Source organism: Amblyomma americanum, chromosome 2 (assembly GCF_052857255.1).
Source record: "Amblyomma americanum isolate KBUSLIRL-KWMA chromosome 2, ASM5285725v1, whole genome shotgun sequence".
Classification (NCBI taxonomy): domain Eukaryota; kingdom Metazoa; phylum Arthropoda; class Arachnida; order Ixodida; family Ixodidae; genus Amblyomma; species Amblyomma americanum.
Genome location: NC_135498.1, coordinates 51,354,588 through 51,379,634, shown reverse-complemented (window position 1 = coordinate 51,379,634; position 25,047 = coordinate 51,354,588). Strand labels below are relative to the sequence as shown.

General features: G+C 48.1%; 1 protein-coding gene and 1 pseudogene across 1 annotated transcript in view; both read left to right on the top strand.

Annotated features, from left to right (window-relative positions):
• LOC144119684 (uncharacterized) overlaps nt 1-25,047 on the top strand; it is a 171,377-nt gene that overhangs the window by 131,229 nt on the left and 15,101 nt on the right. The window contains exons 7-9 of the mRNA XM_077652251.1: nt 8,781-8,899; nt 18,533-18,638; nt 22,741-22,796. Coding sequence (XP_077508377.1) covers nt 8,781-8,899; nt 18,533-18,638; nt 22,741-22,796 — 281 coding nt within the window. The remainder of the gene's footprint in view (nt 1-8,780; nt 8,900-18,532; nt 18,639-22,740; nt 22,797-25,047) is intronic.
• On the top strand, nt 1,420-2,661 carry LOC144118556 (ubiquitin-conjugating enzyme E2 Z pseudogene; annotated as a pseudogene).

The window sequence follows — 25,047 nt, the reverse complement described above, 5'->3', positions numbered from 1 at the left end:
GAAACGTGTGCTATCAAGGACCGTATGTGGGAGGCCGGCACGCAGTGAGCTGATCTGGGGCTGAGCAGAGGCCGAGTTAACGATAGCATCTCATTAGTCCGTCTCGCTGTGCGGCGGTCCCTGATTGGCTCTGTTGTGTGCGAGCGGCTTCGCAAAGATATCGCACACAGGAGTACGTAGCCCCCCTCTATAAAGGCTACCGTGCTCTCGGGCCAACTTTTCGCGCACAAGCTTTCCCAGTGTCCCAAAGCACCCGCATTGCTTCGTCGAGAAAGCTGTCCTGTTGCATTCGGTTGTTGTTGTTGTTGTTGTTGTTGTCGTCGTCGTCGTCGTCGTCGTCGTCGTCGTCGTCGTTGTTGTTGTTGTTGTTGTTGTTGTTGTTGTTGTTGTTGTTGTTGTTGTCGTCGTCGTCGTCGTCGTCGTCGTTGTTGTCGTCGTTGTCGTCGCTGTCGTTGTCGTCGCTGTCGTTGTCGTCGCTGTCGTTGTCGTTGTCGTCGTCGTCGTTGTTGTCGTCGTTGTCGTCGTTGTCGTCGCTGTCGTTGTCGTCGCTGTCGTTGTCGTCGCTGTCGTTGTCGTTGTCGTCGTTGTCGTTGTCGTTGTCGTCGTTGTCGTTGTCGTCGTTGTCGTCATTGTCGTTGTTGTTGTTGTTGTTGTTGTTTTTGGTGGTGGTGGTGGTGGTGGTGAATGTTCCTATAATGAGTTTATTTGTAATAATCTAAAAATGCCGGCAACATTACCGTTTTTCACGGCCTCTTCAACAGCCCGAAATAATAGGACGTGAACAAAGGTTACACAAGACAGAAAAAAAAGCCGCGTCGCAGCACTGCTATATTTGAACGTGCAAAATACTCATCACTGGTGTCCGGTCTATTTGAATCAACGATGTAACTGCATGAATGGGGCTCAAGTCAGAAGTGGCCGCCTTGTTTGTAAGCGGCTTGTTAAGATGACAATGGTGACACGCAAATGATTTATGATACACAAGCTAAGTGAGCTTGTTCTATGCAAAGTGACCATGCAATGTCCGTCCATCGCTGTGTGGGCAGCGTCGAGGCACTACTGTCTTCAGTTTGTAATAAGCCAGGGGCTTTCAGCTCGCTTTTAAAAAAAATATACACCGCAAGTACGCATGTCTGATTGCACTAATTTTGATATAGTACTACTTTTCGTGTCCAGTGCCCAAACGATAAAGAGCTATATGACCGATGAATAGTATACGCAGCGGGGATGTGCGATTGCATTGCTGGAACGAAAAATAAATCGAGAGAAAACAAACATGTCAACATAAATACCTCATTTTCGCTGCCTGTGCTGCGAATGACCTACAGCAGAGAAGCTTCGCGTTGCTTCCTTTGACATTTTTTTTTCGTTACTCGGAGTGTCGTTTCACGCGCCCAGAGCATCCGGGCATCGAAGAAAAAGGAGATGAAGTACGTTAAGTAATGGCGTCTATTAGGCTCGGTTGACAGCACTCGTGCTAGCTAAATTCCTACAGTAAGTGTACGTGCGGCCCAGCCGTAAATCTCGCGTCACGTTGAGCCACAAGTGGTCCAGCGGGATGTCATCGGGCCTGCAGGCAGCGAACAACCGGACCGCCTGGGACCCCACGGTCAACGACTGCGAGGAACCGTCCCAGCAGTGTCTGCTCAGAGTCAGGCGAGAAATAGCGGACCTCAACGCGCATCCCCTGCCTGGAGCGTTCGTCGCCGCGGACGAAGAAGACCTGACCAGGATCCACGCCCTGGTCGTGGGTCCAGGGGGCACGCCGTACGAAGGCGGCTTCTTCTACTACATGCTCAAGTGCCCCCTGGACTACCCAGACAGTCCACCGCGAGCGCGCCTCATGACCACGGACGCCGGCCTGGTCAAGTTCAGCCCCAACTTCGAGGAGAATGGCAAGGTCTGCCTCAGCATCCTGGGCACGGGTCCAGGACCGGCCTGGACCCCGTACCACGGCTTGGGGGGCGTCCTCCTCTCCTTCCAGTCGCTGATGACCGTAAGCCCCTACCGCGACGAGCCCGGCTATGAAGCGCAGAACCAGTCGCGCAACGTGTCCCGCTACGACGCCATCATTCTACACGAGACGATCCGGGTGGCGGTGTGCGACCAGGTCGAAGCCTGTCTTCGGGGTACGTCATCGCTGCCGCCGACTCTGAGGGAGCAGGTGCTGCTGTGGTTTCCCGGCTTCTGCGACAAGTACGAGCAGGCCGTCGGTGCGCACTTGCACCTGACGGGTTCCGAGATGACCGACCCCTACGGAGACTGGAGGGGAGTTTTTCAGTACGAGACGCTGCTGGAGAGGCTCCAGAACGTGAAGGAGGGAGTCGCTAAGAGGAGCGGGGCTCGTGTTCGTGCATATACGTGAGATCGCCTACCGCCCGACCCTTCCCCAGTGAGAACTCCTGCTGCGACAGGGCTCTGTAAATACGCGGCAAGAGCTGCGATCCTAGTGCCAAAGCGCAAGTTTGTGCCCATAGTTTTGAACTCTAAAATGCGGCTAGCGATGAGAATGCGCTCTCGCCCGCGCCTATTGTCGGACTTTCACGTGATTCACTTGGAATATTTCGCGTATAAATTAGGCTTTTTACGTCCATCAGCCTACATCCACTGTCGTACACTTTCCTGTATATTCATTGTTGTGTATTTATTTCTTCGTGACATTACGGCAATCAACAAAGTTTATTGCAAATTTATTTTATTTCTGCAGTATTTGTTTCCTTTACTGTGACTAGTTTTCTTTTACTCCAAAATTAGTTTCTCTTCTTACTTTCTTGTCCTTCACGTAAGTTTTCCTCTCTTCGTTTTTTTTTTCCGCGCCAAATTAGCCGCATCGAAAGCGCGATCCCTGGGCGCAAACACCAAAATACGTGTTTTACGATTAGAAGCGCCGGGACCACTAAAAGCCTTTTTTCTTTAATCTCTTTGACTACATTTAGGTTTGGTACCTTTATTTCCCAATCACTGGTATCCGGCGAAAACTGCAGCAGTAGCATGGATATCCTGTGGAAGGGCTGTTCAGTGAATCTGTCACCTTCAGTCGGTACGTTTAGGCCAAATTCTTCAAGCTTTCGGATCCACCTCTTGCATCTGCGCAGTGCAATCACTGCTAAGTGATGTTGGGCACGCTGAAGACACTAAACATGCAAAAATTACACAGCTAACATCTGTACTCGGTCGCTTTCGAAAGTCACGAAATTTGACGGAAATAGGCGAAATATTACGGCCGACACCGTTAACCCTCTCTCTCCTTCGTGTCTGACCATTTTCTAAAATTGGGTCATTTAGGACAGGTCTGCTATGTTTATTCTATTTTTCTGCGGAGCTGAAGGTGAACTGTGCAAGAGTTCTTGATTTGCGTGGTGCGAACAACTTTCTGCAAAATCCTCGAATGCCTCTCTCTAGCGAACGTTCCGTACAATGGAACACGGTCCCCGTTCGACTGACGCAGCGGGAACCGCATGCTTCGCGGCTAACTTGTCGCCAGATGATTTCGCCAAAGAAGGAGCGCGAAAGTTTTTTTTCCAAAATACGATGCTGTGCCTTGTTCAGCCGCTAGTTTAAATATGGCAGGCATCCCAGCGCATGTATATCAAATGCCGTCTGATGTCGACGCAGGTGGAATTGCGTGTCCGTTCTCAATGCCTGAGTTGCTGTCTGCAATAAGTGATGCGGAACGGAAAACAGCGCCCGCCCCGGACAATATTCAGTACGATGTGTACAAGAACCTGAGTAGCGCTGCACTCCTTCAACTACTAGATACCATAAACAAAGTATGGTTTGATGGCGTCGTGCCGGAGAGCTGGAAATCCGCTGTCGTGATTCCTATCCCGAAACCGGGAAAGCCTCCGACGGGCCTTGCAAACTTACGACCTATCTCCTTAACTCCTACGCTGTGCAAGCTTGCGGAGAAAATGCTAGCCACACGATTGTCGTGGTGGCTAGAGCAGCACGGTTTTTATCACCCCGCACACATTGGCTTTCGTCCGTATATTTGTACAGAGGGCGGGTTGGCTGTCTTGGCATCTGCAGTTTTGTCATCTACCCGCAGCCGCAATGTGCGTACCGTTTTAGCAATGGACGTCGAAAAGGCATATGACAACATCAGTCATGCAGCCGTTCTGAACTCCATTGACATGCTTCCTCTCCCTCTGAGAGTGCGTAGTTTTGTCCAATCATTTTTGGAAGGCATAAAATTTGCAATACGCCTCAGCGGCGAAGCGGTCGGATCATTTGTTCCTCTCTGCGGCGTGTCCCAGGGATCAGTATTGTCGCCGACGTTATTTAATATTGCTTTCATCCCGCTGGCTTGGCGCTTACATGACATCAGTGATGCAAAATTTCTTCAGTACGATGATTACATCACGGTGTGGAGTACTCATCAATGTCTCCGTACTCAGGAGGCTGCCTTTCAATCTGCCTTGGATGTTACCTCTAATTACGCATCATCCATCGGACTTAAGTCTTCCGTGCATAAAACAACATGCACGTCGGTCGTCAACCGCTGGTGACGCCGTAAACTTGCTGCAAGTCAAATCCGTCTCTCTATCAGGCACCCCACTACAGGAAAGTCCGAGTGTAAAAATCCTTAGCTTAACGATTCACCAATCAGTATCAGTGACTGCATGGCTTTCTCAAACAAAAAGCCAAGCTATTCAGGCTTTGGGTTTGATTAGAAGAATTGCACCAGCGCCGTGATGCGCGCAGCCTTAAGGCCAGTCTATCACACTGCACGCATGCACTGAGGACCTATGCAACGACACACTCCATTCTTCAGCCGCCAACGCCAGTTCTTCCCCCATGGAAGCTTGTACAGCTCAGCGACAAGACAACAGATAATCGCCGACCAATATCTGCTAATTCGGCATCGTTGCTTCGCCAGAAATTTGAGGAACAAGATGCTTGCCTGCCTGAAGGATCCATTGTTGTCTACGTAGACGCAAGCATACAAGACTGCAAAGCAACAACAGCTATCTACTGCCCGTGCAGACCTGCCCTGAATCAAACCTCTAGGTTTCAGCTTACGGAACCCCCTTAGTCCTTTTGTGTTGAGCTTGTTGCAGTTCAAGAAGCACTCTGCTCCGTGGCCGACTTTACTATGCTCCCTGCGGCCCACGTTGTCATCCGCACTGACGCCCTTCAAGTAGTCCGGTTGCTACGACGTGTTAGCCGCGGTCCAACGATATGTCAGGACATCCACCGGCTCGCGGCACGCATCCCGCAGCCAGTACGTATTGAGTGGGTCCCACGGGATCTGCTGACCTATCAAAGCCAGGCAGATTTAGCGACCCGCCTTGCGAATCCAGACTGATCGCTGCCTCGGCTCCTTCATTTGGACAACTTTACCCTCCTTTCATCATGAAAGGAACTCCTCCGGTGCCGCACACGTGCTCTCATCCCTCCGTGCGCGGTAACCCTCTCCCTCAGTCTTACCCGTGCAGAGGAGGTTGCGCTTAGGAGGTTCCGGGTCGGAGTTGCCCTCACACCTGCCGTCATTCGGAAGTGGCCTCAGTACCGAGATTTCTTTCCTCGGCCTGGGTGTCCGATATGCAAACGCGAGGACATTGAAGCCGACATTCATCGCTTGCTGTGGGACTGCCCAGCTCTCAAGCATACAAGGATCCGGCACCTGAAAGTAGCGGGTCTTTCACCAAGCAACCCTGTTTCATATGTTGCCTGGACGCAGGGACCGTACCATCGCTCTCTACTGCACATCATCAAATCAGCTAGTCTTTTTCCTTTATCTATTTTTTTAGTTTTGGTACTGGGTCATACCTGATACCTGATCTAATATCTGCACCGGGTCCTTCGACCTAAGATATTAAACTTATTTTTGGAATATTGCGGAGTGCTTGGCTTGAAGCACTCTGGTGCGGGTCGGCCCGGTATTGCACTGCCTCCGGGATCGGCCCGGGCATATTAGCGCGTCGCGTCTTTTCTTTCCCTCTTCGCTCTCCTATCCTTTACCTCTCCTACTTTCAGCACGCGGCAGCGAGCGTGGCTCGGCTTGAGCCAGTAGGCAGGCCCGTGCACTTTCCTTTTCCTTCTTCCTCTCAGAAACATCAGTCATTCAGCCTTTTTCCATTAATTTAATCATTACCACATCTTTCATCACACCTTCGCCCATCATTGATGCCCTGAGGCAATAAATATTGTTTAAAAAAAAAATTCTTGATTTGAGCGATGACCGTGCCAAGCTTCTCTTGCGCCATCAAAATTCAAATCATCATCACAACACGTCGGCTTCTTGTCAGCTGAGCTCAAATTGCCTGAATGTGTTTTGTAGCTCCAAGGAGTACAGCTTGCGTGAAATAGCATTAAGAAATATTGGCTTTCTTTTTTTTTCGTCTCTAAAATGCTAGCCCTGTATATCTTCCACTGCGTGACAGGTGGCGCCGCAGTTAAATAGAAAAAAAAAAGCATACCTCGTATCCACTTTTCGGCCCACGTGTCTCACGTGACTTCCACTCCCGAGTCAAAATGTTCCTCGTGGCTCACGTCTGTCGGGGCAAGATTTGAAAAGCAGCCGAACATGAGTGTTCCCGGCCGTCGCATGTTGTAAGTATCCACTCGAATCCAAGCCGGCCTTCATTCTACGCCGACCCCGGAAGATCGCGAAACCAAGAAAAAAAGGGAAAAAAATATCCTTGAATGCCGGCCGGTGGAAAAAAAATAGGAACCAAAACCGTAAGGATGCGTTTATTCTGTCGTGTTAAAAATCATAATGAGCCCAGCTGTATGTTGATTCGTCGTTGTCACCGGGTATCGGTAGATTCGCTATTCAACTCCACGGCTTCAGCTTCTGCAGCATGATGACGGCTTCGTCGCCGTCCTGCAGACGCCGTTCTTGTTGGCGAGTAGCTGAGCAGCTGCTCTCGTTGCCTAAGCGTACATTTGTGAGAAATATTAAAGGAAACGAAGCATGAACATTAATTCCTTGATTATTCCATAATTATGTGTCGCACAGTTTTTTTGTTTTCTCGCTAGTTTTCCTCTTGACGTATAAAATGAAAAAGTAATTCTCAAATTTCATACAGAAATAACCTTAAAATTCGCAGTTTTGTTCAAAACGTTTGTTCCCACTCACGTCTCTCACGACTGTACATTCGTTCTACCCACGCCGCACTCTCGCGCCTTCTGAAAATTCATTGACTTGGTCGCTGTTCAGAAGTAGGCCTTGGGGTTGAAAGCTTGATTTCAGTGGCGTTGCTTAGTCGAAACCACTGCGTCGTAGAACAAAGCAGGCAACGCATCCATCTCCCCAGCTTCGCACTTAAAGGTTGCACGGCGTTAGCGCTGACGAGGCGCTGCGCACGCTCGCACCTGAGCAGACCTGCAGGTTTTGAATTTTTCCAAATTCCCATCGGCTTAAATTCGAGCGATTACGGTACCAGGAGTGTGGTGTCGTAAGGAAAGGTTGAGTCGCGCTTACATCGCCTCATATTTTCCCCGGGAATCTCTAAGCGCAGTGCGCAGATGAGTGCACCTTCCTTCGTAATAAAAGCACGCATTTGCCTTGGTCAATTTTTCATGCATTTACCTGCACACATTCACACAACTACCTTTGAACGCATTTCTCTTCCACCCCTTCATTTCTTTCCTCACGGCGAACAATAATAATAATAATAATAATAATAATAATAATAATAATAATAATAATAATAATAATAATAATAATAATAATAATAATTGGCTTTTGGGGAAAGGAAATAGCGCAGTATCTGCCTCATATATCGGCGGACACTTGAACCGCGCCGTAAGGGAAGGGATAAAGGAGGGAGTGAAAGAAGAAAGGAAGAAAGAGGTGTCGTAGTGGAGGGCTCCGGAATAATTTCGGCCAGCTGGGGATCTTTAACATGCACTGACATTGCACAGCCCACGGGTGCCTTAGCGTTTTGCCTCCATAAAACGCAAAACCTTGATTCGTTCATCCAGACAGAAACAGTTACCGCATCTTCCCTTTCTTCATGGCCTCCTCTCTTCTCCACCTCATTCGCAGCTGAAGTAGGCTTAGTTCTCAGCTAAAAATACGGGCACCTGAGAAAGGACGCTACAGTCTAAACACTAAAGAAGTAAAAAGGGAGTAAGCTGTCCTCTAGCGCATTCATTTAAAAGGCAATGCACCGGAGTGTGGCTGACTTCCTTTTTACTCCCATACAGGCGTGTTTGTTGTTAAACTTTAAGCACAAAGAAGTAAAAAGACAGTAGGTTGTCCTCTCGCGCACGCCCTTCTATTAAAGGGTGTGCGCAACAGGACAGTTTACTCCCTTTTTGCTCCCATATAGGCGTATTCGTGTGTTGAAGTGTAGGGTGTACATATTTTCTTTTTTTTCATTACTTCCTACCCCTAGCCGCCGCGGTGGCAGAGTGGTTATGGCGCTCGGCTGCTGGCCCGAAAGACGCGGGTTCGATCCCGGCCGCGGCGGCCGAATTTCGATGGAGGCGAAATTCTGGAGGCCCGTGTGCTGTGCGATGTCAGTGCACGTTAAAGAACCCCAGGTGGTCGAAATTTCCGGAGCCCTTCACTACGGCGTCCCTCATAGCCTGAGTCGCTTTGGGACGTTAAACCCCCATAAACCCCATAATCTTCCTACCCCTCTTTTCTAAGTCGCAGGCCCCTCCGTCCTTTCCCTCAGGACGGGGCTGTGTGTCCACAAAGTTTGAGACAGTTACCCCGCCTTTCCTCTCCTGTGCCAGTGAACCACGACTAACCGACCTCCTCTCCACCATCCTTCTGCCCACCCGGCGTTCCTCCATGACACCGCCTACTCAACCTTCCGCAGGGACGCTGACGCACCAGCTGATCAAGTTCCGCGCTGTGAGCGGCTTCCTCATGGCGCAGACCTACCTGTCCACAGTGCTCCTCTTCTCGGGTTTCTACCTAGTCATCTACAGGCTCAACGTGAGTGCTGCCCCAACCTTGACGACCCGCTGAAAAACTATACTTTGCTGTTTTTTTCTTTCTTTTCTTCCCCTGGTAACGACGACTAGGTGGATATGTCGCGTAGGCATAGCGACTGAGGCAATTACCCACAGATCAGAACAGGAACGTCATTATAGTAATAGAATCCCGAATTATAGAGATAATTTCAAAAAGTGAAAGGCTGTGAGTGGAACCCCGTTTCCAACTAGGATTAGCACACGCCGGTCATGCAGGCAGGACAAACAAATCTCCCAATAAGCTCGTGTCGGGAGTCTGTCGGCATGTTGCCACGTAGCGTCGACTGCAGGAAGCCCAGAAGGGAGATACGCCAGCTTGCGTGTCAAACTCGAAAATTTTATATGGGCGAACGAGTGCCTCCCGAAGAAACTGGGCTCGAACAGTGGACGAAATCAGAATGTCGTGGCTCATGGCTGCATTCGGTTTATATAGAACTCAAGGGCAGTGAGCCCGCTGGACATGCAGACTGGGACATCTCCGTGACTGGAACCGTTCGGATTACTCGGGTCCTAGCAGGATGTTTTTTTCAGCCGGGACTGACTCTCGGAGATCGGGCTCCGCTCCAACGTCACGCTAATCTTTATCCCGCGTCCGATGACACGCTAGCGCCGGGGACGAGAGTATGCGGACAGTATAATGGTGTCTTCGGCTGAGCCGTACTGCCTCCGTGCCGGTACTTAGGAAGTGACGTCAAATACTACACGAGTGGCACGTCCACTTGCACCTCAGCCGAACGTACAATACATTCTCAGAGTGCCGTTGGTCTTTCTGCTCTCTGTTCACAGTGGCCTCTGAGACTTTTACAAATCACAGGGGCCATTTTTACGAGCGGCTGACGCCAACGAGTGCAGTCAGCAATTTGTACAGTTAGCAACAACCTCTTCAGTAACAGCGCGCAGGACCGGCGTTCATCGCGACGGTGGGCAATGCGGGAACCACGACCATGCTCATGAAATACTGCGACTGTGCTTGTGCAGGTTTGTCAGACACACCACAGCGTTATGCTTGCTGGCTTTGATGCATACGCTTTAGAGCAGCTAGAGTGACTTCCGAAAATATCTGCCGACGATTATTAATCCAATCTTAGTTCCCCACATTGTCACTGTATTGACATATCTTTTAACCTATGCTCACGTTGACAAAAACTATGATGTCATAAAGTGCAGGCGTGCGAGATGAACCGCATTTGCCGTTCGCCGCACTAAAAATATTGACGAACCTTTAATTTTTTCAAACGATCAAGGCACAGCGCTCGCCGGCCAGCGGCTGCATGATTGCAGCGCGAATAAATGCATTGCAGCCGCTACATATATTCAACATTTCTTTAAAATATGCCCACTTGTGATGCTTCGTGTTTTTTCCTCTTCGTCGATGCTTCCTATCGGCCACTGTGTAGTGATATTGTCTGCGCCAACAGCATCATACGCCCGCGACGTCTGCTAGCGCGAGCTGCACGACGGGATTGCACCACGCTCCACCGTCGGTCTCCACGGTGGCGCGCACTCGTGTCGTGCTCGTCCCAGCCGAACGTAAGGCACTGCACGAGTGGCATCCAGCCGAACGTGGGGCACCGCACGAGTGCGTGGAAAACTCCACGAGTGCCGTCAGCCGAAGACACCATTAGCTTAGAATGGGCTTCAAGGTAGCAGAGCCACCTACGTGTCTGCACCTCTAAACAGAAAAGAGCAAAAATGGAATAAGCTGTCTTTTAGCAGACTCCGTTTTATAAAAATTACCAGTTGTCAACTAAAGTGTTGAGAGGCGAAAACCGACCATTCTGTGTTAATTTTCACTATGCCGTAACGACTTCCGGTGGATGTGACGTAACACCGTTTTCGTGGCTATATTGATACCCAAATTATATATTTTTCGGGAATCTTAAGTATTAAATACGCTTAATTACACATTTTCCCATCTAATTTGACACAAATTCGACGTTCTTCCGACCATTCTGTGACAATTTTTCACTGTGCCGTGACGACTTTCGGTGGATTTGACGTCACATCGTTCCCGTGGCTATATCAACGTCCGCGCTATTTCGACGCAATTTCGACATTTTTGCCTATAATTAATTGACTCATTGCTCTACAGTCATCCAACTTAGCTTCTAGGTTCATTTTTTCCTCCTCTATTTGAAGCAACCATTCTTTTTCTGCTATCTTTCTTAGTTCCCGAGTTAAACGTGTGACAGCGTCTGCGAACTGACAACAGACGACAGTATGAGCCATTAAAGGCTTTCGCCTTAATAGGGTGTGCGCTAGAGGACAGCTTATTCCCTTTTTACTCTCATATAGGCGTTTTGGTGGTGAGGGTGTAGCTACATCCCGGTGAAGCAGGCAACATCCCGCCTCCTGAATTCTCCCTACTGCAAAGAGTGAGCGACCGTGCGCGTACTAGAACTAGCATCTAGAAACATGGAAAGAAAACAAGTTGGTTCCCGGCAGTTCGACGAATACTGGAGGGAGGAGGGGTAACAAATATTTCTGCGCTATAAAACAGCGAGCAGCGCAGCGCTATATGGGAAAGGCAAATTACTTGAAGTTAAACTCTGAAAGGTTAACCCCACGCAAGGCGTTCATTTTTTCTGCCGACAATCCAGCAAGCGAGGAGGTTCCTTTCAAATTATGCAATCAGCAAGCCAGACGTGTTGTGCAGTGTCATAGGAAAGAAAAACTGATAATTTTATTCGTTGTAGACGCCAGTTTTTTTTTTCCTTTTTCAGTACGTTTTTATACTGGCTAAGATTCATTTTTTCCCTTTTCTCACAGAGCATCGCTAGGCAAACAAAAGCAAAAAAGAATTAATTTATACCTGTAACGCATTGCCAGTCTCTATTATCTGCGTTTGATAAATGGCATTCACACTAAGTACTGATTTTCCTACCACATTTCGCAAAGAAAGCAACGACAGGCCTTACTGGCCTCACATGGTTCACAAACGTGGCACACTTCGGTGAATAGTAATTATTTTCAATGTCGAGTCGTGCTTGATTATTGTTCAAATGAAACGGCTAAAGCGTCTTGCTATTTCTGAGTCCAGAACTTGGAACAAGGAGCGTTGTCGACACGTATGTGTAAAACTGAGCGCTTATGTTCCACCATTTATTTGGGCTTAGTGCATGCGTCGATAATTAAACGTTATGCTTCAGAGCTAAAAGGACTAAACGACTAAACTAACTTCAGAACCAAATGGTAAACTATAGTTTGTCGTTATTAGTTAACGAACTGCAAAATAAAAGGATGGTATATGAAAGGATTTTATTCCAGCTGCGACTGCCCTCGTCAGCCCGCCCATATTAAACAAGCGTTTCCCATTCAGCGAGCGCTGTCACATTAGACGAGTCAAAAAGGAAAAACTATTTCAAAAGCGGTTATTCTAAAGAAATCACGCTTGGAACGTGATGTTTTTCTGCACTTTTCTTTTCTCGCTACCATTTCGCGCTAATTCTTGCTGTGTATCGTCCGTCCCGCAAGTAATGCTCGCTTCCGTTCTGCCTGTGTGGCCTCATTAGTATAACCATTACTTATGGTCATTTACTCAGTGGCGTGCGCCATTCGTAGCCTAACGTCGCTGTCGTCACGAGCGTTATTGCCATGAATGCGCACTTAATTCCGCGCACTCCCAACGTTCCAACGTTCCAACTAGCGGACGTCGTAAAGTTTTGCATGGATGAAAAAAAAAAAAAGAGTGAGCGCTTGCATTGCACCGTAGCCTCCCATCTTTATCGTCGTTCCCTAGGCGCTAGTTTCAAAACGAAGTGCACGGAATGGGCGTACGCGGAATAAAACGCACGTTGCGTCGTCCTTGTAAACGGCAGTAAAAATAAAGAAAGAGGTACGGTTGAGGAAGGAATGAATGAAGGATCGAATAAAAGAATAAATAAATAAATAAAAATCAATTCATCCAGTGTAGGAAAGATTCGGATTGTCAAAGAACTGAATTAATACAAGGACTATTTAAAAAATTTTGAATTAAGGCAGTGAAATAATTAAAAAGGGGAGCAAAATATGAAAGAACACAATCGAAGTAACGAATAAACGAATGAAGAACGGAATGTAAGAAAAAAAGGAACGAAGTGAGAGAGAGACAGAATATTTCTCGCTGCCTGAGGTCTCCGCTGATGCGAGGATCGGGGAGCATATTTCCTTCTCCGGACGGCAACGCGATAGTCGCGTGATGCCAGGCACCCGCAAGCTCTGCATGCCAATGCCTGCATGCCTCTCTCCGCCCCTTTCCCCTCCTCCTTCTCTGCCTCCTCTCCAGCAAAGGGGAATGACGACTACAGCGATGACTGTGACGACGCACAAACATCGTCCTAAGAGTACTTGTACGCTCCAGTTTTTTCTTTTCTCTTCACTGTTTCTTTCCCATCCTCTCCTTCTTTCATCTTTTCTTTTTTCTCTTTATGCAAGGCACGCTTCTCCTCTAAGCACGCCAGGAATGCAAAGAAGCCGTACACCAGGGGGAAGGCGAGAGGAGTGCTCGAGGATAGCAATTCGAGGATGTTCTGTGCAGCTCCGCCAAACGCGAGAGGGCGTTTCCGTGGCACACCGGCGACTGCCCAACTCGTGAGGAATTAAAGGGCTCGATATTCTCATCTCCTAGTGATAAGTGACAATGGTAGATTTTTAGATAAATTTTCTCACTCACTATGGCATCATAACGCGTGTCTGGAAACGTCGTTGGTTTCACGATACACTAAATGTCGGTACCCTGCAGAAGACAAGCGTTCGAGTCTCTCTAGAAGTAGAGAAACAACTGTATCATCGATTCGGTTAACGCTCCGCATGTCATTGCGAGGGCCCCAGGAGCAGAAACGCGAATGCTGCACGCAATAACTGTTGCCGAGGGCAGAAAAAAAGAATTGAGAGTGAGGGAAGAAAGAGATGGAAAGAGAATCTGAGTGAAAGTGGATTCCACAAAAGGCTGATCTCGCTTTTATTTTCCTCCTACCTTTCTCGTTATTTCTTTTTTTTTAAAAGCCACGTCCGCGGCGTCCGTCCCTTACGCTTTGCCAAGGGCACTCGAACTCAACCGTTGGTTTCTATATGGGAGTCTTGTATAACAGCCTCAAAGTCCGGCTTCTGGTTGGAAAGGACGGCCGGGGAGCCTTCGCCTATCTCCAACGACGCCTTAGTATTCGAATGCGAAAAATTATAAATTCATGATCGGGGAAATGGAATTCGAGCGCTTTCGCGTCCCAGCCCCCGCAACCAACCTCCGACGCGGAAAAAGAAAATGTTTATGCGGTGCTCAAAATGCTTAAAATTGGACGAACGCGCGGACGCCCGGAAATGGTTCTCCTTTATTATTTGGACGTATTTCATTATTCTCCTTTTTTACAGCCTTACGATTTGGTTTCTTGGCAATATTCGGATCGCGGTGCGTGGTGATACTTTCGGCTCTGTTTCGCTCGTTTTGAGAGAAAGTGGGGCCCCCCGTCTGATGCCAAGATGACAGAGAGCTGACACAGCGATGTTTTGAAGGTGTCGAATACGGCGCCCTGGAGATGGCTATAACTTATGAACTGACTCCTCGAAACGAAGTCAGGGAATGCGCAAAATGCGAAAAGTTGAGGAAGTTCCTCGGAATTCGGCGATGGTCTTTCTGGGCAACTTCTCTTCCCATTCAGTTGGAATATAGTCCCGTGGGCAGCATTAGGGTGAACCGAAAGACATTAAAGGATTCCTTAAGCACGCGGCCAGTTTCATTTTCCATGGGATGCTTCTGTCACTAGAAAACTGCGCCTTGCTGAGCGTGCGTGTGTATCAGACAATGGATGAGTTTGCTTCTTTTTTTTCTCAGCCAGTTTAGCATCTCGAAAACCTGCGACTATGCGATGCTCAGTTTCTGCATTATTATCACTAACTGCAGCAACGCGTGAGTGCAATCGCGCCTTAGTTCGTATTTTTAATTTAAACGAGTATAGACACCTAAATTTTGGGTGCGTGTTTTCTTGTTTGTAGTGATGTGTAAGGCATTATTATACATGGATTACCACCTGGTATTCTCCTACGACCACTAAATAATTTATAATCGCATTTCTTTCTCGTGCTGTGCTTACAGGTCACGTGTACTTACAGTTCACGTGTACTTACAGGTCACGTGAGACATGAAAAACGTCTGTATTATCGCTGCTTCCACATTCATTGTTATTCCGTCTCTTCATGGATACCGGCTTCAGCACTGCAGTAAATTAAAACGATGAAGCAGCGATTATATGGACGTTTTTTCATGCCTCGTGTGATACAAAAGCACTCTTTGACGTCACAGCCATTATGCGGCTGTTGAAACCGAAACCGAAACAACACGACAGAAAAAATTCGCTTATAAGTTATTTAACAGTCGCAGGCGAATATCACATGGTGATTCATGCGTAGTAGTGTCTTCTGCATCATTGTAGAAAATAAATGAAAACGTGCCACCAAAGTTAGGTGTTTATACTCTTTTAAATCGTGTGACCTATCCTTGCGTGCACTGTACTTCTGCGTTTTAGGGCCCTACATTAGCCGGCGGCTGGTAACTACAACCTGTGGTTGAAATTCCGTATTAGACTGTTCAGTAAACGACGCTGAAAAAAAAACATTGTACCAGCATAGTTTCAATGTTTACAGCTTTCTTTCCGCTATGTCCATTCGCGCACAACGTCTACTGCCTTCATGCACTGTACACTGATCAACAGACATCACACACCGCTGTTTTTTTCTAAGACCAACGTTGCCCATTCAGGGGCCGTTTCACAAAGGTGCTCGGATTATACAAGCAGACAAAAAAGAAGGGAATTAAGGGGTTGTTATTTACAAGGTAACTAAGTATCTCAACCGGAACTCTGGTTATGGTATGGCTAACTTTTGTGTTTTAGTCAATGGCGAGTCGAGAGACCGGGGTAAATTTCTGTGCATGCTTAGAACACTCAGCCGTTGATTAGCTGGCGCTTGCAGTGGTCTCCACACTGGCTCTCTATTTCAGTGAGAGAGGGAGTGTATAGACTTACTCCTTTGGACAAGGAGGTGTCACACGCCACGAACTGCAGTGAAACCTGGACAGCTCGAACTCGATTAATTCAAATTTCCGGTTTATTCGCATTGACGCGTTTGACCCACCATCACATGCTATAACGGGAGCCCGCCCTTCATAATTTGAACAATAATTCGAATAATAATAATAATAATAATAATAATAATAATAATAATAATAATAATAATAATAATAATAATAATAATAATAATAATAATAATAATAATAATTGGTGTTGGGGGAAAGGAAATGGCGCAGTAATTGTCTCATATATCGTTGGACACCTGGGATGAAGGAGGGAGTGAAAGAAGAAAGGAGGAAAGAGGTGCCGTAGTGGAGGGCTCCGGAATAATTTCGACCACCTGGGGATCTTTAGCGTGCACTGACATCGCACAGCACACGGGCGCCTTAGCGTTTTGCCTCCATAAAAACGCAGCCGCCGCGGTCGGGTTAACAATAATTCGAACAAATTCGAATTGCCGAGATTTGGCTACTTTCTTTTCTTTCTTTCTCATTTTTTTTCAGGTTACATTTGGCCAGCCTTTTCTCGAGTAAGACGCCCCAACGTTCCATCCAGCGAAGGGAGTGTGCAGACTGCAATAGAGGCTGTGGCTAGCATGCGCTTTCTCATCGTGGCAGTTGCGTCTCTTCGTGCCGGGATTCGAACTAGCGACCTCGGCATTGCATAACACTCCCCTACAACGAGTCCTAGGGAAGGGAAATTCTCGAGAACAAGTTGCGCGAAACGCTGACGAAGAGCTTTCGTAACTTAGCCAGCGCTGACTCGCTGGACAGGGCAGTGACATGACGTGATTGTGTAAGCCAAATCGTCTCTACAGCTTTGGCGTTTAAGGAAAGAAAAGAGGAGGATTGGGGGGGGGGGGGGGGCATTACATAACCAGATAAACGGTGTCCACGCCGCAATGTCGTTACCGGTCAACGCCACGCCTGCATTAGGCAACAGCAGGGGCATTGCTTTGTTTCCGACTGCGTAGAATCTGCCGGGGTCTAGGCTTTCGAATGCAAATAGAACAGCTCTTCTGCATTGCCTCGTTTTATCAAGAACTGTTGTGTACGTAGGCTCATTTATTGTACGAAGGAAAATGCGGTGATTCACTCGCTAAATATTCGGATACAAGCTCCAACGACCCAAAAGTCATGGCCTCAGCCTTTTTAGGGCGTACGCTATATAGCGGCCATACAAAATGTCGGTGTTGCCGCTGACGACACAGTTTATCATCCCTAGAAGTGCAGTGGTTTCCAGAACTGGGGGGGGGGGGGGGGGGGGGGGCGCAGCAACGAAATTTCGGTGTGTCAACAAAGTTGCATTGAGCAACTGAATGAATGAGCGTTCGTTTTGTGCTTTTCAGTTGTTTTTTTTTCTGTGCGTAGATTTCGTCTCTGGTGTTTATAAATAAAAGTGAGGAAGGACTGAAACTCCGCCTAATCTGATTACCTCTAGACGGTCCTTCATTAACCATGAAATAAAATACCCGGGCTAAGTTGGCTTGCTGTGTGGTAATAACCGCAGCCTCGTATACGGCAGGCCGGAGAAAAATGTCGAAACGTAGCCGTTGTGGACAACAGCGCATTGAATACTGAACTGTTTTGCATATCCGACCTGCAAAGAAAGACCGAAGCCCATTCACTTGATGCATTTCTGGGCAATCGGCTACGCATTCTTGAAAGGAGAACTTGAAGTTCCAAAGTGCCCATAATATGGCCTTTTTGCGTTACGATTGTTTTGCTGAACGGAGCCTCAAGAAGTGGTTGAATGCTTTTGGGCTAGAACCTGTGCGAATGACAAAAACATAATTTAATAAATGGTCACAATGTTTGTGTTTTTATGTTTAAAAGTGAGTTTTTATTTTCCCTAAAACTGCGAATGATAGCCGGAAGCCCCTAAAATCAACGCTACACTCATTCATTCGCTTTATGCCTATAAGGCAGCATCGTGTTACTCGTCTTTCCTTACGATAGTGCCTTTGCATATTTTACTATTTCGCTTGGTACTTTGGTGTTGCCGCGCGAACTGTGACTTTTCTTACGTTAATTAGTGCCATCGCACTTACCCCTGTGTAGGTTAACGCAATGCCCAATCCTTAGCTGCAAAATTCTGTGTCGGCTTTTGTTACCTGAACGTTTAAACCGAAAAACAAACACTAATTGAAACCACCGAACGCAAATGCGGCAAAAGGGAATCTTTTTTATTTTTATTTGCGGTGTTGATGAGCGGGAAATTATCAGTGTAATCATTTTTTTTCATCCATACGATAAGTTATTATAGAGTAGAAGAAACGACAGCCACGTGCGGCCGCTTAGGATCCGAACCCATGACCTCCGCATGTCACGTACAACCGGTTATCTCTCAGAGTTTAAAGGCAAACGAACAGGCGTAGCCATTTTGTTCCCAATTTGATTGGTGTGTCAACAATGAGTGTGCATGAGTGGTTGAGAGTGACTGAGGGAATGAATGAATGAATGAATGAATGAATGAATGAATGAATGAATGAATGAATCCACCTTGGCGCCCATCGCCCTTGACCTCCTTTCTTTCGCCTCTTGCACCGGCCGCAGCCCTCCGGCTGGGAGCTTTCCAGCACTGACCCGATGATCGGCGGCGGAGCCTTCACCCAATACGTGCGCATGCTGTACCTGTCCGTCTCGTCGGCAACGCTGTGCGGTACGTACCTACTCTCCCCAACACCCTCTCTGCTGACCCCTTTGCTTTCCCCCCCCCTCCTTATTCCCCCTTTCATCACTGCCTAGGTAAGTAAGTTAAGATATGCGAAGCAGGGTGCCTGTCTCTCGATGTGCATCCCTGGTCAAAAGTCTTCAGGCCACAGGTTTGCCTTTGAGCGGTGTAGTTGGATATTCACGGCCCACCGAGCAGAAGGAGAGAGAGAAAGGCAGGGAGGTTATCGAGGTAATTCCCGGGTGGCTTTGCTACACGTGGGAAGAAGGAGATGAAAGTAGCGAAAGAGGAGAGGTGGAAGTTCATGTTCTAAATCTCCAGAGAATGAGGAATATGCTTATTCTCGCCCCTGCGAATTTTTCCAGCTTCTGAGGTCTTCCAAACGCCCGACTGTGCGGCTAAAAAGTGAACACTGTGTCCTGAAAACTTCTTAGCCAGGCTGCAAAGTATACTGGGTGCCATGCGGACCTCGCTGAAGATAAACTTTGTCTGTGCACTACATCGAGGTGAATACCGTTTTACGGTGTTATCTGCAACGATGTCATGTTACAATGTTCGTTGAAGGCTTTCGGATAAAAAATGTTGACTTAATATTGATGTTCGAGTTATTGTTTGTGTGTTAATGTTGCAACAATGGTTGGAAACTTGCTCTTTTTACGTTGCATATTTCTGTTTCGGCAGGAATGCGTGTTGACTATTTCGATTTCGTGGTTCTGTGCAACTGAGCTTTTGACTGTTGCTGCGTCATCGCTCTATACCTGATAACAGGGCGTTCTAAATGCTCTCCGGTGCATTTGTTTCCGATTTTTCGGTTCATCTTTCTCATGCCTTTCGAGATAATGACAGCTAAACACCTGATCGGATCTGACAGATAGCTATATAGGTCAGAGACTGTGGGAACGCGGGACGCTGCAGTGTGCGAGCACTTCTATTCCTGTCCGAAGAAATGACACATTTGGCCCAATCTCTGCCGTGGCGTCGGTGTTTAACTTCTGTTGGCAGGCCGAAATACCATAAAATCTGAGGCACAGACCAAACCTGGGTCTCCCTCTTATTCTGTTTTTTTTTTTTGTAGTGTGTTTGCGCCACGGAAACTAACCTAGTTTGGAACGGACCCCTCGTTGCTTCATGCTGTCAGAAGTGTTCGGGGCCTGAAAGGATGGCGAGAAACCGAGGTTTCGAGGAAAGGTGCAGAGGTAATGTTGAGTGTTCGGGTGCTGAAGCTGGCCTAAGGGTGGCGCCCTGCACCATCGGCCCTGCCTAGTGGGAGTCGCTCTCAAGTAGACAGCCCAGCCGTTCCGATTGTATTCCTTTAACCTTTTGCCTTCTGATTGTTTTGTAAATTTGCACTGTAAATAAGGTTTCGTATTCAAAAAAAAAAAACGTTTTAAAGCCCTTCCTTCTTGAAGAGCCTTCTCTTCGCTGCTATCCCTCCCGGAGGGAGGAGCACCTCGAGTGCAAAAGGGTACACTACCTGGACGAACGGACAAACTTTACACCTCGTCGAATCACGTCGTTGCGGCAGCTGCATACCGTACAGGGTAGTTGTGTCTGATCTACCCAGTGCAGAGCGCGCGGATAGAATTCTGAGCTAATGAGTGTGGACTCTGCATTCACGCGTTGTTTGGAATTTAATTTTGTTTGTTTGTTTGTTTGTTTGCTTGTTTCATTCTTTCTATCTCTTGCCGCGACAGTTCGATTTCTGGCCATGATCGGTTGTATCGAAATAGTAAGTGTATACCCTTTTTTATTTTTTATTGTCGCTTCCTACTGCGACAAAGGACTAAAGTTTCCGCGGATCGAGATTTCTGGCACACGTCACACTGCTTGGTATTTCAAAGCTGGGAGTGAATTTTTCCGACACTGTTTTCCAATACCGGCTGTTGAGCGAGTTGGTGTTCACGGTGACCCATAACAACAGCGCTCCAGACTCTTCTTCTCGGTCCCGCCTGTCGCGCTGTTGTTGTGGATCACAGTTTTCTGTAACACCTCTTCCATCGTTCCTCGCAACACTTCGCGATGTAACGCAGTGGAAGGCGAGACCGCATTGACGCCTCTCAAATTCTCGCGAGAGAGGAGCACCTTGGGGCCCTGTGTGTTCCCTTTGCTCCGCCGCGTTCGTGTAGCGCATCGCGAACGCGGCGCAAGCGACTTTCGTCGCGGGGCACGCGCTTGCAGTATGTAGCGAACTCGTCGCTTCCGCCTCGAAACAAAGGACCAGCAAGTGTAAACACGCCGAGGCGCGTCGACGCGTTGTCGCTCTGTACACGCCCGCTCATAATGTCGACTGCGATGAAACACCGCGCGCCATCGCCAGCCGTGCCGCAGTCTCTCGACGTTTGTTGAAAACCGAAGCCAAAGCCTCCTCTTTCCTCCCACTGACAATCAGGCGTCCCAAGGCCGGAGGCCCTATTCATGCATCGCAGTCTCATTGTATGCCCCCCAGACACACACACACTCTAACGCACGCATGCATATCCGCGGGTGGTTATATGCCGCCGCACAGCTAGAGTCGTGTACAAAGCCTGCAGCACTCGCTAATGGAAAACGGGGCCTCGCTTTGGCGGCTTCCTGTCTGGCTCGTCGTACACAGCCGCTGCTCGGGGCTTCAGGGTCGTCTCACCGGCTCAACAAACCCACCGCGCGTGTCTGTGTACCCGGCATCCGCTGATTGCATTTGGGGTATTACTTTCCGTTCCGTCTTTTTTTTTTCCACTCGTCATGGTGAGCTTGTGAAGAAGAGTTTGCCTCTGAGGCTCGGGAGAGGTTGCGTCGCAGCTAAGTGCACATGCACTGATCTGATCTGTGCGTGCCATTCGGGGAAGAAAAAAAATAGGGGGAGAGGGGGGGGGTTGCAAGACAGGAGAGTGCTGCAGGTACTGATTCTGCTGCAATGCAGTGACCTTGACAGGAAACCAATTACGGACCAATTACGTAAGTGACGTTCCTCTCGCACATCACGGTTGTGTGTGACCGCTGGGACATCTGCGGGCTATACCGCTTTTGCTTGCTTACGCGTCGACCAAGGCACTGCACGGGCTGCCTGCGAAGGCGCACCGGTGATTGTTCCACCCGAGAAAGAGCCCTTCTTCTTTCAGCCTCAGGTCTGCAAGGCCTATAGACTGGTGACACCGTACAGGTGTGTCGCAGATTGCTTCGCGCTAACCCGGTCAACAAAGCGACCGCCAAACTTGGTACGTTCTATCGCGCATTGTCACGTCCGTTGTTAAGTCCGTTGTGCTTGCCGTTATTTTGTACGCTCTATACTGTACGCTGTATTGGTCTGAAACGTACTGTGCGTATAGACAGATACAATGTGTAGACAGTTGCCGAAATAATTTCACGATGGATTTACGGGCTGCGAGCGAGGTCTTACTGCGGTGCCGGCCTCATTAGTTACTGGAAACTCTCTGATGTTGCCTGAAGCGCGTGCACTGGCCGGTGGAAACAGGGCTGCTAGACAGCCAATCAAGTGTCGTGCGGGTTGGGCACCAGTGACAGAGGGCGTGCTTCAGCCAGTCCACTTTGCACAGTGAGCTGAAAAAACTGCTGGGCTTACCACGTGTGTCTCATTACGCTATAAGGAACAAGGTAAGCTTCCGTATGCACAGCGCAGCCGTTCCCTTGAAGAGAGCGATGTCACGAAAACAAAGTCCGGGAACGTTTCTTCCGTTGTTACTCCTTATGCTGCACCGTTTTTGGTATTAGCTTACAGTGTCTTACAGTGTACAGCTAAAGTGTGTCACCATGATTTTATGGTCTATGCACAGCCGTCAGTCGTTTGCATGGCAGAAGGCAGGTTTCTTGACGGGAGCTTGAAAATGTCTTGTTTGTTTGTTTGTTTGTTTGTTTGTTTGTTTGTTTGTTTGTTTGTTTGTTTGTTTGACGTGGCGTGGGATAAAGAGAGTGCCTGTGAACGGCGCGCCACTACGTGTGGTACGCGAACCTTCAGGTTTGTACTCGCAGACTTGCTGGCGTCAGCTGCAGCTTCCGTTTCGAGTGCCATCAAGTTGTGAGACAGGGTATGGCGCGACACTTTTTGGTTGTAAATGATTTTCCTTGAAATTCCGCTTTTGGTACCTTTGTGCAGGAGCCGCCAATATTCAGCCTGGGGCGTGGTATGCAACGCTGTCGGTCTGCTTCCAGGTACGGTTCATTCATTCATTCATTCATTCATTCATTCATTCATTCATTCATTCATTCATTCATTCATTCATTCATTCATTCATTCATTCATTCACCTTAGAAATTCATTTCTTGGCCGCTGTTATGGGGACTTATCTGCATTACAGAACGCATTTTGCCTGTATTACTGCTGCGATAATTACAACAGCAGATGACAGTTGCCATCCAAGGCATCCGCGGATTAGGACTTGTCCGCTGAATCCGTACCTTCCTAAACCAGTGTCTATACTCGCCGGTGCTGTGATGCTCAGGACTCGTGCAACCCTTATTATTTTATCTTGTTATTATTTGTTGTTTAATTATTTACCTTCTTATTTTCTCTTGGTAGATATTTCAGCCAAATGAGCACATTTTGAACACTGCATTCTTCGTGAAACGTTCATGCGTGCTTGTATTCACTTCACGCGTTCGTTTGAATGCTTATTAATTGCCCCTAATGCCTGCACTCAAATACTGAATTATATATACATATACCCAGCAAGGCAACACTTGCTCGCTGTAGCAACACATAACTAGTAAAACATACAGCCCCCGCTCACGTACCACGAACCGTTCGCTAAGTTCTGTGGCGCGGGGCGCCGCTCATTCAGTGCATATTCGAGGCCTGCGTGTGAACGCGAGAGCGGAGATTTCATGCACGAACCAGCACCACCACCTCCCCAGTGCTCGCACACCCCACACACGTTGGCCTTCTCTGCGAAGCAGCTCGTCCCCAGCAACTATTGTGCCCTTTGTTCATTGAGCTTTGCCGGCGAACTTAAACGTACCCACTCAAGCGGACGCCTGGCGACTTCAGAGCATGGTGTCTACATCCTGGGTTTTAAAAAAAAATAACAAAACAGGGGAAAGTACTGAGGAAAAGAGATCAGGGGGAAGGGATGCGGCTGACGTCATTTTTGGGCTGCAGCTACTAACGAGGTGCCCCGAATGCTGCTTTGAATACGGTATACTGACCGCGGCAGAAGCGGCAGCACGGCTTCTTGTTGTGTGCAACTTCCGTTGCGCTGTTGTGTTCTCTGTTATGTTTTTGTTCAGGAGCCAGCTTGCCTCTGTCTCCTTCTTGCTTGTTTCTTTCCATCTTTTATTCATTTAGTATTTGTTTCCTGCGCCAAAGGATCTGACGAGCGCGGACGGATGCTGCCCCTCTGGTTAGCGCACTCATGCGTTCAGCTGGGTTGCCGCGCGCGCATAGGAGATTCACTGCATGTTGCAGCGGCAGTGCGGGGGATGCAAGTACTGCAGTTTTTGGGGCAAGGAGAGTTTTCCCTAAAGAAAGTTTATTGTTTCGTTTAACCTCTCTGGCTTCTTACTTGCGACGCGTGTAGTATACGCTCACTGCTGTCTGGAGTCCTGGCAGCGTCCTGATAAGGCTTTATTGGACGCGAGGGAAAGCAGCCGAACCAAAAACTGGGTCGGTTGCAGACGCGCGCTTTATGCACACCATCCCCTCCATCGATTCTCTCCTCCCCTGTATACTGTAGCGGCCAAATCGAGTTATTGCTGTTTGCACTCTAAACTGAAAAAAGGGAGTGAGCTGACCTCTAGCGCGCTTCCTTGCGCTAGAGGACTGCTTACTCAATTTTTACTCCCACATAGCTGTATTCGTGTTTAGAGTGCATGCAATGGAGAGCCGTGTCGACTTGTTGCTGCCAGCTATGTATATGGGCCCGCTTTCAAGTAGTGCGCGTATCTCTGCGCGGATGCTGTTGTCCGCTCTTAATAAGAGAAATGGACGCTGGTCTGAAAAGTTGAATAGGAAGAGCGTGAGGAAATTTTTTTCTCGAGCTCCACGTACTTTTTCGCCACATTTTCTTTTACATTGCTCTTAGCATGCCTCCGTCCTGCCGCGTTTTTTTTTTCTTTAACTGTGCATGGCTGAGTCGATTTGTTAGACAGGATACTTTGAATCTGGTTACTTTTTTTTTTTGTCTCTTGCGTAACGGCCGGCACTCGTCACTCGCGCGGGCCTTTCCCTGCGTGCACACACGCGATTTCATTTTGAAGGCTAATTTCTTAAGTGTAGAGCAGCAGAGTTAATTGAGTTAATTGGGTGGTGGCGCAGACAAGATAGAGTAGCGTTCGAAAGTCATGGTGGAAAGACGTTTCGTAAATTTCAGTTCCCACTATATGCGACGCATGCGGAGTGACAATTCCATCGCATGCCTAGCGAACTAAGATCGCGACTAAATTTTTTGAGTATAAATTTCATATC